The sequence below is a fragment of the Austrofundulus limnaeus genome, unplaced genomic scaffold (assembly GCF_001266775.1).
Source record: "Austrofundulus limnaeus strain Quisiro unplaced genomic scaffold, Austrofundulus_limnaeus-1.0 Scaffold59, whole genome shotgun sequence".
In the NCBI taxonomy this organism is placed as follows: Eukaryota; Metazoa; Chordata; class Actinopteri; order Cyprinodontiformes; family Rivulidae; genus Austrofundulus; species Austrofundulus limnaeus.
Genome location: NW_013952461.1, coordinates 1,176,557 through 1,195,183, shown reverse-complemented (window position 1 = coordinate 1,195,183; position 18,627 = coordinate 1,176,557). Strand labels below are relative to the sequence as shown.

General features: G+C 36.7%; 2 protein-coding genes and 2 long non-coding RNA genes across 5 annotated transcripts in view; 3 read left to right on the top strand and 1 right to left on the bottom strand.

The window, feature by feature from the left end:
- The window catches only part of si:ch211-286o17.1 (hematopoietic progenitor cell antigen CD34), a 23,839-nt gene extending 13,890 nt beyond the window's left edge, over nt 1-9,949 (top strand). The window contains exons 2-8 of one of the 2 annotated variants that reach the window (XM_014009567.1): nt 779-847; nt 2,042-2,295; nt 3,976-4,068; nt 7,053-7,173; nt 7,275-7,327; nt 8,135-8,284; nt 8,737-9,949. In XM_014009567.1, coding sequence (XP_013865021.1) covers nt 779-847; nt 2,042-2,295; nt 3,976-4,068; nt 7,053-7,173; nt 7,275-7,327; nt 8,135-8,284; nt 8,737-8,925 — 929 coding nt within the window. In that variant the 3' untranslated portion in view covers nt 8,926-9,949. The remainder of the gene's footprint in view (nt 1-778; nt 848-2,041; nt 2,296-3,975; nt 4,069-7,052; nt 7,174-7,274; nt 7,328-8,134; nt 8,285-8,736) is intronic. The other variant, XM_014009568.1, reaches the window with a different exon arrangement.
- LOC106518323 (uncharacterized) overlaps nt 1-16,306 on the bottom strand; it is a 21,110-nt gene extending 4,804 nt beyond the window's left edge. Inside the window, exons 1-2 of the long non-coding RNA XR_001310300.1 lie at nt 16,264-16,306; nt 15,524-15,639 (exon numbers count right to left, since the gene is read on the bottom strand). This is a non-coding gene — a long non-coding RNA (uncharacterized LOC106518323). The remainder of the gene's footprint in view (nt 1-15,523; nt 15,640-16,263) is intronic.
- Nucleotides 11,882-12,781, top strand: LOC106518322 (uncharacterized). Its single transcript, XM_014009569.1, has one exon. It carries the CDS (start codon nt 11,910-11,912, stop codon nt 12,654-12,656), a length of 747 nt encoding a protein of 248 aa, XP_013865023.1. The 5' UTR covers nt 11,882-11,909; the 3' UTR covers nt 12,657-12,781.
- LOC106518324 (uncharacterized) lies at nt 16,258-18,538 on the top strand. Its single transcript, XR_001310302.1, has 2 exons — nt 16,258-16,333; nt 18,042-18,538. It is a non-coding gene; the product is annotated as an uncharacterized LOC106518324 (long non-coding RNA).
- The last annotated feature ends 89 nt before the right edge of the window (nt 18,539-18,627 follow it).

Below are 18,627 nucleotides of genomic sequence, written 5' to 3'. Positions count from 1 at the left end.
ATTGTCCAAGATTAACCTTCAGGGTGGATATAGCTCGCTAGCAGCCTCGCACCAAGGACCTATCCATGTCATCATTTACCCTGAATGCTTTTATAAAAGGGCTCCATCCGTGTTAAAATAAAAAAAATTTAAATTACAAAACTAAACAGTCTACAGTATTTTCATAGTCTTTATTTTACAGTTAAAATAAATGTTTTTCAAATAAAGTCTAATGTTACAACTAATCGTGGACCCCTTTAATATACATAGGTCAGAAATCTGTTTGCTACCACAAGTTATGAATTATAACCACAAGATTTCTTGAAAATCCTKAAAATGGGTTGAAGATTTCAAAGTAAATGATTTTAAGATGTGATCATTGGATACAAGAACTTTAGTTATTAAATACAACAAGATACAATGAAATCATATCATGTTGTCACTGAAGAGCTGTCAKACAACACCTTGTGCATAACGATGACTGAGATTTGAAAATGTGTATAATCTGCTGACTATAAAATKTTACCTCAGATTAAAATGTTGGTCAGGTTTTATACATTTAGCTTTATTTATTACTGTCAATCAAAATAACTGTCCTAGAATCAATCAGAGGAAACTAATTGATTGTCTCCTGATTAAGATAATCTGATCCTTTTTTGTCCAGCTTGGTAAAAATGATCTTGTTGGTTGGATAAAAGTATGTTTTGAAGCTTTACATTCAGGCAGTGTGCCAGAGGTGCATGTTTATATATTTTTTCTCATTTCAAAACAAATCTTTTTTTTTCTAATTTTTCTACAGGAATGATGGCCCAGGAACCACAAGACAATACAAGAGGAGACAATGTTGTAAAGAAAACTGAAGCTTCTGGTAAGATACTAAGAAGCACATTCTTCAGACGAAGTGTTCAAACAAGTCATCTTTTATTGAAGCAAAAAATACAACAAAGTTTGTATATCTGTGTGTGTTCTAAACTGTGTTTTTAATTATTCTTCTTAGCTAGAAGATGCTAGCATTTCTCTTTGAGTAGTGCCCAGTTCAAGAGTTTCAACTGCAGTATAATATATCCATGTATGAAGGGTCTGTCCTCAGACATGCATGGAGGGTACTTTCTGATCCCGTTCACATCCTCAACAAACTGTTACCATCTGGAAAACGGTTCCAAATCTCTGCTTGTAGACTCAACAGATATACATCGGTCAGAATGATAAATATGGTGGTCTGTCATGCTGCTGATGCTCTGATTTGTTAGTTTGTTTACTTGTTTGGARTAGATGCAGGAATGTGCGATATGTGGTTTTATTGAGCAATATGWGTATTTTTATTTTATTCTTAGTGTTTTAGTTGTTAGTGTAGTTATTATTTATGYGTTTTTATTGTTTGTAGTGTTCAAAATTGTGGTTGCAGATTTGTTTAGGACACAAWGTCCAAGACAAATTTCTTCTATGGAGGACAATAGAGTATACATCTATCCATCCATGTATACTGTATATAATATCCCGACTTTATTCTCCTTTATTCTCCATCATAYAAATGGGACATTTTCCTGACTAAGAAATAAACATTAGATTATTTTTTTTCCAAGTGTTGCTCTGTCCATTTTTATTTACCTTATGCAGATGGTCATGACCATCAACACGGTACTCACATTTTAAGAAACAGTCCCTCGTTACCCATCCACACCTCTGAAAACGTATGCACTCAAAAACGTTTGTGTTGGATTTACTCAAACAAATTATGTCAACAGTCTACTCAACTGAACTAAGTAAATATGACACATTTACTTCACGTTCACCTATAAATATACATAAAAATATGCTATTTACTCAATTCAGTTGAGCAGAGCCTGTTGACATATTCTGTTAAAAGCATGTAAAAAATAAAAGTAAATCCAACGCAAATGTTTTTTAAGTGTGTAGAAGCCAGATAGTTGATTCTGTGTACATGATTTAGTATATACTGTACAGTATATCACACACATATGGATGTAGAAAAATATTAATACTGAAACGAATATAAATTTTCAGCTTTTGCTTATGTAACCATTAAATGCTGCTTTTTCAGTGACTACAAATCAAAATGGTCAAAACATAGTTTATCCTACTCTGGTGCCCGAAGGTGCCGTTGTTTCAACAACAGCAGCGATGGAGACAAAATCATCTCTGGAGCCCAAACCTTCCGGTGTACCAATGTCCACGACTACAGTTCCTGCTGGAACAGACGATCAGSGGACTAAGAACACACAGGCAACCGATGTAAAATCAGAGACCCCAGCACCCGAACCTCCCAGAGGTGACAACTCCAACAACAAACCAAAGGTAYGACAAAACCATGGATTAAAATGATTTTGTGTGCTTTTCATGCAACACTTTTGAGCCCTGCAGGCCTGCGTTTGCTCGATTAGTAACAACTTCTTAAAAAAAGTTCCTTTTTGTAATTCAAACAAGCTGACGTCGATCAGAGGGTTGATGTTTTGAAGGGCTATATGTGCATACTAAAGAGATTTTAGCATAAAGGTGTCTTAGCATTAAATACCTTTAATTTTTTTATTTATGGTGCAAACAATGTGTAAAAAGGACTTCTTACTAAAAAAAATGTGAAAGGCAGTATTATGCAGGCTGGAGTACCAGTCGTGCCATATTAGACGGCAAAAAGGAAATATCGCAAATAAATCAAAAACTTCCATTATGCAAAGAGTAGGGTTGGGCAATATTGGCAAATAAATTAATCACGATTAATTGTGGTATTTAGCCGATAACGATTAATTTGAYGATTAATCCCCCGGAGTCCCTGGACACCCTTTTGTCCTAGTCACATGACCAATTTATAGGGAGAAAAGTGGCTCTTCGTAAAAACCTGTTCCAAATTGTGTCAAAATTGCAGACTTCAGGCTATACATCAATCTTTAAATTGTGCTGATAGATAAATAAATTACACAACTTTTTTAAATGTTTGTTATATTTGAACCAGAGAGGAGCACCAAGCGGTTAGTCTGCCGGGTGGCATTAATCGTATTAATCGTCAAGTGCCAAAAATTAATCGATTAATGTTTTTCTGACGTTWAATTGCACACGATACGATTATGCCCAACCCTAGCAAACAGTCATTTAAGAAACATCGTTTACATAAAAATCTAATTGGCTACATTTTCTTTATACGTAAACCTTAAAGAAATTATAACTGCATTCATTTCTAAAACAATTTGAGCACCACTCATGTTGTTAATCCCATAACTTCCTTATGGTTTGCACTGTTTTCCTAGTTATTTCTAAAGAACACAACTTTGAAAACTTCTAATGAAATCAGTCTTAAATGAGGCAGACTCAATCTCTATTTTTTAAATAATACATACCAGTTCTGCTACAGTTGACTACAGCTCATTATAACATACTGGAAGGCAGTATCTKACTTCCTGACTGGGTGCAAAACTCCTAAAACCCAATATGGAGCAGACATGAGTTTTTATTTTTTTAAATAAATTACTTATCAAATATGCAGGATTGATGGGGTTACAGTTGCAGAGGTCTGAATTCAACAGGCTTCATCTGGTAAATATTTACAAGCTTCCATAGACAAATCTCACCAGAAACATCAATACTACCAGTCGATACGAGCCGGAGAGAAGTGYGCATTCAACTGGTCAGCTGTGGTTAGATGGAAAAGTTCAGGCTGGTGAAGAAATATAAAACTCAACGCCTAATATTGGTGACTAAAGTTAAAAAATAAATATATTTGTTTAGAGGTTAAAAAACAATCATTATAAAAATAACCTTAAAATAGATCCAAACTCCTACTGCGTTGTGAAGAATCCAGAAATCTGACTACATCTGACAGACTTGGGAAAAAAGTTCCTCTGGAAAACAATGTTTTTTTTCTTGTCTCATCTTAAATAGACAATACTTCTGTTCAGCTGGGCTGATGGCACACAGCAATCATTGGCCTAAAGGAGAGGAGGAGATGCGATGAGATAATAAAGACACTCTGGTTTCTCTCTGCAGCCAAAGCCTGGGCAAAAAGTTACCTGCGTGAGGAAGGAGGAAGTGGAGGGAAAACATTCTGTCCAGCTGAAACTCAAGGTTCCCTCCAACTGTGTAAGCCTTACACACCATCTGCTTTTATGTGACATAAAATAATGTTTTAAGGGCAGAACAGAAAGAAAGGGGTCGCTTTAAACCATACTTGAACATCTTTCTTTCCTTGCACAAAACAATCTTGTGCTGCAGAATAGCCCGACGTCAATCTTATAAACTCAAAATAAGCAGATTTCTTTTTCTTATTTTAGAAGCAGCAAATTTGATAAACCATAACGAACCAGTGAGCTCGTGTCYGCCTGCAGTCCGAGGGATTGTTGCTGTACATATAGTAAACACAAGGGAATGGACTGCAGTGCGAGGCGGAGGGAGGGCAACGCGTTGGGTGGGCTCGTTGCTCCTGCAGAATGTATAATGTGTGGCAGCCTGAGGCAGCATTGTGGGCGTGTGTGTGTGTGAGGGTATGTTTGTGTTTAGAAAAATGYATTTTTCAGTATCTCAGGATGACAGCTTTGAGCTCTGCCGCTTTTATGTGTTAGGTCTGAATCCACTACATATGCTTTCTGTTAGCAGCGGCGCTCGTACAGCCTGAGAAGTAAATGTATTATTTAACATTTAAACAATGGATGACAACAGTCCAACAGGGGCTTCCTGTCATCAAAGACATGAACATAATTTCATCGGGGCTAAAACATTTCTAAAGTTAAGTTTATTAAACGTAGCCAATACAAAGAATGTTAATTTAGGTTTAGAGCTGATAAAAATGAGATGTAACCTGAACCTTAGTTTAAATCAGGGAGGCAGCAGCCAGCGGGGGATGACCGATATATACCGGACTGTCTGTGGGCCTTGACTTATGTGTCATGTGAAGAGTGGATTATTTTAGTATTGGCATGCAGAATTCCTCGTCTATATTACTGTATGCTACAGATGGATGTCGGCCAGGGGCTTAAATCTGTTGCAAGATTAATGTCCTTATGCAAGGGCTCTGAAAAACAGATAAAGCTAAAGTAAACTCAAAAAACATATGTGTTGGATTTACCTAACCATGTTATGTCAACAATATCTCCTTAACTGAGTTGAGTGGAAATTGTTGACATAACTTGATTTAGTAAATCTAACAATGTGTTTTTTGAGTGTAATTCTTATTTAACGTATATCTTTTTTTAGTGATTATTATTTTAAGGAAAAAATTGAAAAAAACAAGAAAAAAGAAAAGGGTTGCAACAATAYGTGTATTTGTACCTAACCATTCAATACGGTGCTTTAGATTCAATAGAGAAGGGGTTCTCTGCAGACTCAAAGTAGGTGTTTCTCAAGCGTAACCACTAGCTGCGTTTCCATTGCAAATGTGCGCAAAACTTTGTCGATATTCTGTTTATGTCGAGACAGTTTCGAAATTGCGGTGTTTCCATTAAGTAAGAAGTGCTATTAAAATCATGCGTGAATATGTTCTCACATATTATATTATATTCTCAGTCATTATAAACATGGCGGCAATGGATGTAAACACATTGCATATTGCTACCACAACACTAGCGCTCATCATCAGCCTTCAGAGGAGACGTTGGCGTCTTATCGAGGCTTTTGAGTGACAAGCCCCTTATACTTGGGAGTGGCTACGTAAGCTGCGTTTTTGGGAAAATGACTTTAATACTTTCTTTTACTATTTCTGTGATTTCTCTACTACTTTTACTTCATGTTATCTTCTTCTTCATCATCTTTTCGCCAGTAGAAACAGCCAGTTCTTGATCACGTGACTCTCATGACGCGAAAAAAGTGTTTCCATTGCAGTTTTGCGAAATTCATCAATTTCGATACGGCCGAAAAACCACCTCATCCTAGCGCAAAAACATTTTGTCGAAAAACATCATTTTTTTTAATTGACGTGTTTCCATTGAGCAAATTTATTTTCGAAATTCTAATTTGCGCATTTTCATGGTCAATGGAAACACAGCTACACATTGGCTAGTTGTATTTGCTCTGTTTTTCGAAAAGGTTGATTTTCTCTAGAATTTTTTTTCACTTTTGACTTTAACTACTTTCACATTAAGTTTAGCCGCCAAAATAGATTTGTTTTAATGAAATTGCAATGTATCATTAAAACAAACATTTAGTTCTCCTTATTTCTAAATATCTAAAATAAAAAAATTAAAAATCCACTACCAACTGATGTTGCTATCTTATTTTGAAATGTAACCGGGAGTTTTTTGTTAAAAGAAGTAGAAATAATGAATGAAAACGACATTGGCAGCRTCTTCATATAAGCGTATAAAAATGGCCGGTTAACATAATCTGCCRGTCTTAATTATTCCCAAGTCTTCTGATGACCTCTGTAACAACAGCAAATTCATGAAAATAAATAAATAAATGAAAGCCMGATGCTAAAAAATAGATGTATTAGTTACAAAAGAAACACCTAAGCAACAATTATCCAATCAGGTGTGGCCCTTGAGTAACACCTTCCTTTGGAAAYGCCTACTTTGTCTACAGAYGTACCTACTTGGTTCAATACACACTACGTATCAAAMAATTCAGATTTTTAAAACTAATTTTATCAGCTTGTCTTCTGAAGACGCTCTGTGTTGAAGGCTCAATGGATCTGCGCTCRAYTACTCCACCTAGGCTGCTTTATCGAGCACAGATCCACTGAGAAACTTGCTGTAAAACTGTACTTTAGAGGTTAAACAAATGTTAACAATTAATTTCAATAAATTACAAGTTAAGAAGGGTATGGAAATTTCTTTTTTGTATTGAAAAAATACTGAACTGTGAAATTAAAATATCGAACYGAATCAGCAATTTTCTGTATTGTTGCACCCCTAGTAAAAATGTAAAAAGGTACAATAAGCTTAGGTTTAGACTTAGACTTTATGTGATTAATTGAATTGGGTCATTTAATTTTGGAAAAAGAACGTCTGTGGGGAAAAAGTCCTAGTAATGTCAAAATGAATAACAAATAAATTAGAATAATGTTATTGCCCTTGGTTACTGAAAGATCAATATATCTGAGTAACAGTTATGTTTTATTGTGATCTTTGCAGTCCCAAACTCTGACATCGATTTTAAGTGTTCTACCAGAGCTGTGCGCTGACGACTGTCAACTGGAGCTCTATCAGGAAGAYGACACGAAGGAAGTCCTCGTGTCTGGGAAATATGTTGAAGGTCAGTTATAGTCTGTGGCTGAACAACAATAATCATCACAGAGCAGCAAACTTCTGATAGTTGTAAGATTTCATTTGTAMCATTTTTTTCTTTATTTGCAGGTGACCTTATAGGCATGACGAACAAGTTAAACAATGACAACATAAAAGACAAAGTAAGTGATCCTGACATGTTTTATAGTTTTGTTTATCTTATTTCCATTGAGTGTTTTTTATTCCTTCAAATATGAACCGAGTTGAGTCAGAAGTACGTGACTGTGATTCTACAAATGCCTTTCTGTGGACACGACCAAGTGACAGTCAAAGAAATTCCAACTCTAACCAACACAGTAAATTATACCGTTTACCATGAAGGGCTTGGAAGGGGTGACTTCCAAAAGCTGCAGTGACTCAGCTAAACTGTGGTTGACTCGTAAGGAAACTTGAAATACACAAGGGTGGAAGAATACAACCCCCACCCTCCCTCTGAAGACTGCCTCAAAGACGTTGAGCTGCCAGAGCTGGTGTCAAAACAACAAACAGCCCACAAACAATCTTGTCAGCAGCAAAACTATTTYTTTCCAAACACCTGGGGACCAACGCTGGGTTAAGGGTGTGACCATCAAAGCCATCTGTCTCTTTGCTGTCAACGAAAACTCATTTTCCCTCATTACCTCATCGAATTACCTTATCAGTAATTTACCAAATTCTGGACACATAACCATGCAATTAGCCTTGCTACAATTTATTCTTTTGGCATGTTTTTTGTTTGTTTGTTTAGACACCACCAAGGAATTCAGGACTATACGTGTTGTGTAGAGAATCATTCAAGAGGCTCAGATTTGCTAGATTTGCTTGAGATTTACGTAGAAAAGCTCCTCATTTGCTATCARTCAATGGGACAAAAAGGAATATACTCAAAACTCTGTGGTTGAATTTGATGTGAATACCACTTCATAACTATAGTCGCATTTATTTGCCAGATTAATGTTGAGGAGGCCAATCCTCGCTGGGGGAAGAACTCCAAGTTGGTGCTGGTGTCTCTACTGCTGGCTGGTCTGTTGCTGGCTGCACTGCTGGTGGCCGGTTATTACCTCAAAACACATCGCAAGAACTCCAAAGGTGTCAGACTGGTGAGTAGATCAGAGGTTTTACGTGTTTACATGCTCATCAGAAGCCAACCATCACTAAATCAGACACTGGATGAAATCAAGCAAACAAAAATGATATTCGAGTTCAATGGAACGGTTTGCAAGCTGCAATAAACTCAAAGCACATTTTGTCCTTTAATCCATTTCTCCTTCAACCCACTGCTGCCGGGCTACAAATGGTTTCAGTTTGTTCTCCAACCATATTTAACATCATCTTTTAAAACCATTTACATATGGCGGCACACCCTTGTGGTACTTTTCGCTTAGCAACACGCTTGCGTAATCAAAAACATTCCCAACATCCCTCTGAGAAGCACACACGGCTGAAGCCCATAAACCTCAACGAGAAATGCGTCGTCCATTTTCACTATCACGCTTTCCTGAAAACTCCCCCCAAAAAAGAGCTTTGTTCTAAAATTCTGGTCTTTCTTTAGGCGGACTCTTTCCAGGTGGATGAAGAGAACCAGACCAACACCCTGGTATCCGTGGCCCCTCTGCCCCAGGAGCCTGTCGACAAGCCCACCATCAACGGAGAGTCTCCGCCTGAGAATGGGACAAACCCCAGTCCCACCACCAACGGACACTCGGCCAACCAAACCCAAGTCGCTGACACGGAGATGTAAATCCCAACGACTGGCCCGCCAACTCCTGATAAATCTGAGACAAATTCACCACGAATCTCTCAAAAACACTCATATGTCCACCGGTTCTTCTCCACGCAACTCTTTGGACTGACGATGCCAACAATGACAATGCGATGACGCTGATAATGGTGCCTGTAATGTGAAAAAGATTAAATGGAAATCCTCTCCTTTGCTGGTGTCAGCAGGAGCCTGCTAACACTAACTGGGATTTAAAAGTTGTTCTGACTTCTGCCTTATTGTGACAACATTTTGTCAACTCATGTTTTATTGTTAAAACCTAAAAAAATAAAAATAAAAAAATAACAGAAAAACTGCCATTTTTGATAAATCTACATTTATTCTGCAATGAAACCAATGAACCCAGTCAGCTAAATGTTTTTTTTCATGTGTGTGAAACCAACTCTCACTGCCTTAACAAGAATTAGATTTGTTTAAAAAAAAATTACATTTTTGTGAAAGTTAGCAACATTTTAAACTTAATTATTGTTAAACTTGACTTTTTTTTTTGCTGGCGTTCTTGATTAAAACCAAAGATGAGATGATTTTTAAATTGTGTTGGCCAAACTGAAAATAACAACCAATGAATTTACTGATGAATAACTTTCATGAATGTCAGTAAAAACGTCTGTATATAGTTTCCAAGTGCTAAAAAAGCAAACCTCTGTATCTGACCTCATGGTAAAACCGATTTGGTACAGGTTCAAAGTGTATTTCTATTTTATGGTTTTGTTGTTGTCAGGTTTGTATAGTTTTTTTCTTTTTTAATTTTTGAAACTACTTTTCATTTTTTAATATTAACACAGTCTTCTGGAACTCAAATAAGTCAGTTTCTTTATRTGATAGAATGAGTTTTTAGACTGTTAAGAAAATCACTGTCATGAAGATGTTTCACAGTTTTCATTGAGTTCAGTATTCTGATGGAAAACCTTTTTTTACTTCACATGTTGAACTGCATGTATAAATGTTTGCTTTTTATTGATAAAATGTTACCAATTTTCAATAACTTTGGCTTRCTTGTGTTGTGTTGATTTGAACCGACTATAAACCTTTATTATATACAGTATAATAATTTTTAATCTTTACTCAGTTTAATGCAATATAATGAAAAAAATCACTCATAAACCAATGTTCCTACAAAAAGCATTATTTAAACCATAACTACTTATTCCCTAAACCTAAATTTACATCAATACTTTTTTCTATTTAAAGAGAAATATAACAACCAGGACTGTTTAACAGATTAAAGTCTCCTCAACTTGAAAAAAAAGAAAACAAACCAAAACACTTAAATGCATTTTTTGCTCAACTTTTAAAACGGTGTAATTCATGCTTTTGTTCATAATACATCARACTGTAGAATAAAATCTGTATTTCTACATTCTGTTTTCCCAACAGTAACTGTTTAAGATATTTCTGCACCTAAAATATCATAAAGGATTAAATTCTACAAATACAACCACACTTAAAATGCTGAGTAGGTAATTACTTAGGTTTCATATTTTATTACTCCTTTTTCGTGTGCTAAAATAGAAACTAATAGTAAAACAATAAGAAACTTTTAAACTGTAAAGTGAAATAAAATGTGAAACTGAGTAATCAGTAAGAAACCGTTTCTGTTTTAATATTTGATCTTTACATTTCAGTTAATTAGTTTGTGGGGGAAAAGGGCACTCACTGCTAAAAATACTAAATTCCCAATTCACTAATCCCACATCCCTAAATTGTTTTACAGTTTATTTATCACCAAATACAGAAAATATATCAAGAGTTACTAGCCTCTTTAAAGTACCATAGGAGGACACGAATTTGTGCTACAAACTGAATTTAWTGAAATTTAAAATAAAGTCTCTAGCAGCCCTTTATTGCTTTTCCGATTAAATATGCAAAAATATGTGGACCTAATTGCAGYGTGTTAACATAGTACTCACTGAAATGCAAATGAATATTTTGACTAAAGCAAAGCAGAAAACAGCCCATAGAGCTAATCACTGGTAGTTTGAATATTCATGGTGAAAAAGCAAATCTGGGATTCAAAACATTATTCTCATCATGCCTCAGTGAGTCCAGAACGGTACAACCAACTCGTACCAGGCGTGCTACTGGAGGAGAAAAAGCAACACAATTTTAAATATTTGTCAAGCTAAAGAGTTTAGTACTCATTTTGTTTATACTTTTTACAATTTTAGTAATATTAGAAATGATTATGGTTTAATAGGAGAAATACAGTATATTACACTTTTGACTATGAAAACTATAAACAGCAATACTAATGGAGAAAAATACAGTAGATTTATACATATCTACTCTGTACGAACGTATTCCAAATAAATGACTGAAACATGTGGAAACATAAGTAAAATTAAAGTACGTTTCATCATCTTATAATGCCATAGATTTAAACTATTGTGTAATGCTGAGAAGGGGCGGAGTTAAAGCCTTTCTGTCCAAACCTTGTAAGTGAATTTATTAACAACAATTCTGAATTTCCAAATTTCAACACCAAATTTCCCTCTGGGATCAATAAAGYATTTTTGAACTGAATTGAATTGAATTATGTAATATTGTGAGATCAAATAAGAGTGGTGAGGATGACTCCTGAAAGTAAGACCATTGCTCATTAATTAATCTACTGTGTGTATGTTGATGTTCAGGCTCGAACTGCATCAAATTTTAAGAGATTTATCACTATTTGTCCAGATGCCTGCTAATGCTGCAAGCACACAGGCAACAAACCACTGTTTTGCCTTTTGGTGACGGGCAATAATAAGCTTCACAGAACCATTTTCCGTTTCCATTCACCCTTATTTGTGAATATTTGAATGCTCTGCGTTTGCATTCGAAGGTCTGCTCATACCCTTCTGGATATTTTCATAATGGCCTCGGATGGGACGGGACTGGTCGCCTCCTGCTCCTTCAACCTCTGAAAAGAGTTCCAGTGAAGGAAAACTTTACTGAAACTCAAGATGAGGACGGGCACGCTGATATTCCTGCTCCTAACAGGACTCTTCTCTTCATCTCTTTGCACCCTGTTTGGAGTAATTATTTATATATCTGACAAGGTAACATGGTCAGAGGCCAGAGATTACTGCAGACAGCATCACACCGATCTGACTTCCGTCAACAGCCAGCTGGAACTTGTAGAAATGCTCGTATCAGGAAACGGCACTGGCAATGCTTTCGAGACAGGCTGGATTGGGCTCTACAAAGATGTAAATGGTACCTGGAGGTGGTCAGGAGGGAAAGATGCTTTGTTTCCTCTTTCGGAAAAACTGCAGGAAACGGCTGCGGACCACAGCTGTGTGATACAAAATGAGAAAGACTTGCGAACTGCGAGCTGTGAGGACAAATTCCCCTTCTATTGCTTTCAGAGCAACCTCGTCCTGGTGGAAGAAAAGAAGGCCTGGGAGGCGGCGCAAGAGCACTGCCGCAGCCTGGACATGGAGCTGGTCAGCACGGTCTCGGAGTCTGCTCTGAATCAGGCCCTGCAGAGCAGCAGGAAGGCCCTGACCGCCCAGGTGTGGACCGGCCTGCGCTACCTGGGAGGCAGCTGGCTGTGGGCGGACGGGACGTGCGCGGGGTTCGAGGCCTGGTGCCAGAAGGGGATGCCGCAGTGCCCTGCAGCAAACCGCCACTGTGGGGCCCTCCCATCGGAGGGCCGACAGATGGAGAGCAGGGACTGCGCTGACCAACTCAACTTTGTTTGCTACTAAACTTTTACATCTTAAAACATAACTGAGCCCTGTCAGTTCTGGTCAGAAGATCCCAGCCTTCTGACAATATGTTAGCATTAGCTTAAAGGTGTAGTTTGTTGACATTTTAATATAACCATGTTTTTACGCATTTAGAGCCTCAGTATACTGTAAAATTAGTTTTTGTTTAGCTTTAGCCCAATGCGTGCTTTTGTTTTTTGTGCAAGTTTTTATTTTCCACTTTTTTGTAGCTACATCTGTAATAGGAATTTCAACTTTATTTGCATTTAGTGAATTTAAATTCAAAATAAATTCACAGGATGGTTGACTTGTGTTCTTTATTTTAAGAAGCAATAATGAAAAGTTTAATTTAGCTTGAACAGAGACTAATCCATTTAGAAAAACAAAGTCTTATATCAGGAGGTGATTCCTTACAAACCACCTAAACATTTAAAGTGTGAATTGAAAATGATAAGGCTCCCCTTATGGGTAGATGGCTTATAAAGGATTATAGTTTATTAATTCATCTGCAAACACTTTGTAAATCATTAATAAGTGTTTATTAGGCATTAATTAAGGACAAGACAGAGACTAAACTGTTTGGTTTCTTGCCAAATAGTGACCCAAATCTTTCCCTCTAAATAATACATCTAAAGGTGCTATATTAAATATTTCAGACTAGGTTTCTACCTTGTAAAAAATTATGTATTGGAAACATATTTTACATACAGTATAATATTGTATTATTGCATTATACATATCCACAACTATCAAAGGGAGCTTTATTGTAAAGTGCAAGACAGTACACTATTTATTAATGATTAATAAACCTGTATAAATGTCATAAGGGAGCCTAATAAATAAATACATAAATAAACCAGTCTGACATGTTTAAAATAGCAACTTAAGGTGTAATATGTGCACAAACAGATTTGGCTCAATAATTGGCAAGAAACCAAACAGTTTTGTCTCTTTCTCCTCCTTAATTAATGCATAATAAACACTTATTAATGATTCATAAAGTGTTTACACATGAATTAATAACCTATTTTTAAAAACTTTAGAAGCTGTTTATAAGGGAAGCCTTATTGTAAAGTGGTACCAGAAATTTGATTGTATTAAGACAGAATGTAAAATCAGTAATAGTCTAATCCAGAGGTGCCCAGAGTGCCACCCCCCCCCCCAAGCCATTTCATTTGGCCAGATTGTAATTATGTTAAGATTAAATATAAAATACAAGTAGCTACAAGAGACATTTAGATTAGATTTAAGCCCATATCTAGACGTGCACACCTTATAAGACCCCATATACAAATTTTAAATTATGAAAAGTCCCATGAGCCTTTGCTGCCTGAGCATACGTTGAATTTTCTCCATGTCCATGGGCTGAAAAAAAMAACAACAAAAGAATGTGGGCAACCACACTGGCTGTTAGCTTAATCATAAAAAAACAACTTTACTTAAGAAGTATTTGCATTCTTTCTTATATTACTGCATTTGGCCCGCGGCCCTCAGATTGGGCCTCATGCAAGAACATGTTCGTATTCTTATCCTAAATTTCTCTTACTTTTGCCACGTCAGATTCAACAAACTCTTCTATCTTCAGGAAAAGTGTGTAAATGAGCTGCGTAAATTCCACCTGTTCGTATCCAGCTGCTTCTGCACGCGAGAGGAGATTAGCATAATTACCACCCCAAAAACACCATATAAGGCTATGTTTCCTGCCTCAGATACAAGGAAGTGTCCATTCATGAAAATGACAGCGAAAACTAAAAAGAAAAACTTTGCGAGTTCAGAGACTGAAGTCCGTCTGTCAGAGATCCAGAAAAGAAAATCTGTTATTTTTAGCAGGTCAGCTGTGGAATAAAAAGAGCTGCTAAAAGTATAAACAACTGTGTTAAATCATTTTCATTTATTCAGAAGACACAGTGCTGCACACCGTACACCCCCACCCCCCACGTGCTGCGCGGTCGCAGGTGGTCTCAGATGAGGGTTTGAAATAAGCATTTTAAAATGTTTTCAAAATAAGTCTGGTACTTTGGAGAAAACCCAGGACTCACTGGAGGGATTATGTATCCCCTCTGGTCTGGAAATGTCTCGGAGTCCCCCAGGACGAGCTGGAAGGTGTCGCTGGGGAGAGCGGGGTCTCCTGCTGGCCCCGCACCCGATCCCGGATAAGCGGCGGAAAACGGACGGACAATTTATATTGTTAGTCTAAATTATTACATTTAAAATTATAACTCTAATTCAAGCAGAATAGCCTATTGTCAAGATAATTATGGAGTGTGATTTATTTTCAACTCAAAATATCTTCAAACTAACGAAATATAAAGTTMTTAGTGAAGAAAACCCGTCTGGATAACAGCAGACTGACTGCTCGTAAAATATACGACAGGTCTGGACCACTCGTAAATTTTGTTCGTATCTGAAAAAATTCTTAGAATACGAAAACATTGGTGAATGCCACAAATTCTCCTAAATCACTCGTACGCACAACTTAAGAACAAATCTGTGCGTACGAACGGTTCTTGCATGAGGCCCATTGATTWTAATTTTGGCCCGATCTCAGGGAAAATGTTTGGGCACCCCTGGTCTAACCCTAATGCCAGAGAGAGTCTTGGGACTAAAAAAGCAATGACCTATTGGCTCCTGATGGCCACGAGGATTCAGTCTCACAATATATGGATCCAAGGTCAGCTGTCACTGCGGGGTGCACAGGAGGGTAAGACTGGGTGTGTCTGGAGCCTGACGGGTTGTGTGCGTTTGTGTGTCGTTCACGCAGCCACACCAAATTAAGCACTCCAGTCGTACTCGGCTAAAGTGACCTTTTCCAAGCCCTCGTTGTTCGTCTGACAGCCTATACATGCCCTCTGTAATGGTTCACTTACCAGGCCTGCTGAGCCAGAAGCTAGCACCGTCCGTACGGCTGCTTTAAAAAGCTGAGTGGGAGCAGAGGTCAGCCTGGTGTTTGCTGCTGGAGTGTCAGCAACAAACAGTCCGCTACCTGCAAATATCCAAACAAAAACAGGGATGTCAGGGATTTTACACAAACAGCACATCCATTCCTTTCATACACATACTGATACATCTTCTACAATGTTTTTATGTTATTTAAGAACTCCCTTCTGTTTCTTTTTATAAATAAAAAGTAGTATTTCTTGAAAGAAGCAAGATTATATGCTGAGAATTGTAACTATTTTGGTCAAACCATGAAACTAACATAATATTTCAGAATGTGAAACTCAGACTATAAATTATAAATGACTTTCAGCTTCTACTATACCAAATATTATCTCTATTTTTTTTTTATTTGACTGTATTACAGCTGTGTTGACAAGCAGCAAGCACTCACAAACAAGTTTGATGGAAATAAATGGAAGAAATAAATATTTTGTTTCCAGCAAAGCATTATTTGTACTTTGTCTCCATCTACTGGGGCTGAGTTAGGCAACAGTCAGCTGGTAAACATGTTTTTCTCTCTTCCAACAGTCTAACGTAATTTTTAACTCATTGTGTGTTTAGGCATAAAAACGGGGGCGGGTTGTATTTGTACGGGTGGGGGTGACATTTTCTGCTCATTCAGTGCGACATGTTGTCTGTGAGGCTGACTCCATATATTTGYACTTACCTTAACAAGTTCGGAAGTTTGCACTGCTGGGAACCTCACAGACAAACCGGAAACAGTCGGAAATGCACAGGTATATATTTATGGGCGTAACAATAAAGGCCCTTTCGCGCATGCGCCCCAGAATCCARTCATTACGTCACTGCTTGTTCTGCTTGTTTGTATGTCGTAAAATATTGAAATGGCTTTAATGTTGAAGTTTTAAAAACTGATACTTAGAAAAATGTATATGTTACGTAAGCAAACGTAGCTATAAAGGGGCTGTGAAGATCAGGAAACATGTAGTTTGTGTTTTTAGGTGTTTGACACAGTTGACTGTTTAGTTGTAAAACCAAATCTGTTTTCCTGAGTCCCAGCCAGAGGGTCTTGTTTTTATTTTTCAATGTTGCAGTTCTGCCTCATCATTGTGTAAACATGTTGTTTTACTGCCACCTGCTGGAGGAAAACTGTCRTTGAAGTAAATATGATTGCGTCACAAGTGTAGGCTATATCTTTTCATGGTTTAAAATGGATTATGAAACTGTTTAAGAAGAACTGTAAAAAAATAATACTAATAATATTTTGTGGATATTTGTCTTAGGTTGTCAAAGTTGCAATCCAGAATGAGACCACTTCATTCCGCAAAATTTTTAGTTGACCATTTTGAGAGTTTTGACCTTTTTGGGGTCTAATTACATCAAAATGTTATTTATAAGCAGAGTTATAATCTTGATTATATTCAGCCTATGAATCTATCTGAAAATCGACTGTGGCTTTATTATAATTTTGTACAGAAGTAGTATGTAAGTGAAGGCATATACAAAATTTAAATCCTGCACTTGATATGCAAAATGTCTGCAGCCTTTAATGTCAGGTTTGCACAAAGATCAGTTGATGTTGAGAACTGATGAAGCTAGCCTTTTTGGTGAAACTTTGAAAATAATGTCCACTATTGTTAAATGTCAAGTTCAGAGTATATGATTAACTTTCAGCTACAACCACGTATCTTTTTTTGCATAATGTTGGTTATATTGRCTGACTTACAGCCACATCTGTCTGGACTAACTCTAATTAGCTGTGTCAGTCAGCTTAAATTGAATTAACTCCACATTAAATGATTAAAGTTTCATTAAAATCCAACAAGTAGTTCATGCAATACTTAACAAATAAAAAAGCTGAATTGTTTCAGAGAGTTAGTGATCAGGTTTTAAGCAAAAAATCTTGTGCAATGAGTAATTGAAATATGTTTATATTCTCAGCTGCAAGGACACTAATTTTTGCACAATATTTAGTAAAACTGACTGAATTGTAGAAATGTGTTGTTTGTACAATGAGTAAAGTGTCTTGGCTCTAAAAGCTAATTAGTTATAAATAAACATAACTGTTTTGAGGTTTCATTAAAATCAGTTCAGTACTTTTTTATATATATTTTTGCAAATGAACAGGTGAAATAGATTAAATAAACAAAGGCAAACAAAGGTTTGGTTGTTTTATTTTAGGTCAGGTGGCTGTGACAGCTTTCTTAAATTATATATATATATATATATAGGGAACTCGTTCATATGTCTCATTCATTGCTTAAAATCCATAAGTTAATCAGGTGCAGATGTTCGTCCAACAAATAATTTCTGCAAGTTTCATTAAAATCCGCTACTTGGGTCATGAGATATTTTGATAGCAGACACACACAATAAATAAACAGCTAAAGAAACAAATAAATAAATAAGAGAAGCAGCTCTGTCGTGGGTGATGTTACATCACTATTTGTACTCTATTTGTTTTCTTCTTCTTTTTTTTTATAGCCTACACCTAAAACAACATCAGTCTCGGCACGACATCTGGCCGTTGCGTCAGAGGGAGTTGGTTTACGGTAAAAGGACGCTCATTACCATAGAAATGAATACGTAGAAGACTAGTTGCTGGACCGCTGCTGTGACGAGGCTGTGCGTCCGCCATATTGGAGGTGGCACCACTGCGCTGTGTACTACTACGAATGAATGGACTTTGTTTCATAATGCACATTTTAACAGAGATTTACATTAATACGGCACCATCATTTATCCAAACACACACACACACATGCTCACGCACACACAATCAGAGAAAAACAGGTACCAAAAACAATGTATTAAAACTTCTTACAGGACTACAAAATACAACTTTATTGATCCCACACACAGTTAATTTATGTTTCATAAGCTGTAAAGGTAAAGTAGTGTAAAAATCAATTTATGTTACACTTTGTATTATTATATGAATTGTAATGAATGAATTTAGGAAACCTATACAGAATAAAAAAGCTAAACACACAGAAACAACAGTCTAACAAAACATTTGACTGAACTAATTTATTTATTCGTTTATCTTCTGAATAAGGGATACAGTTGT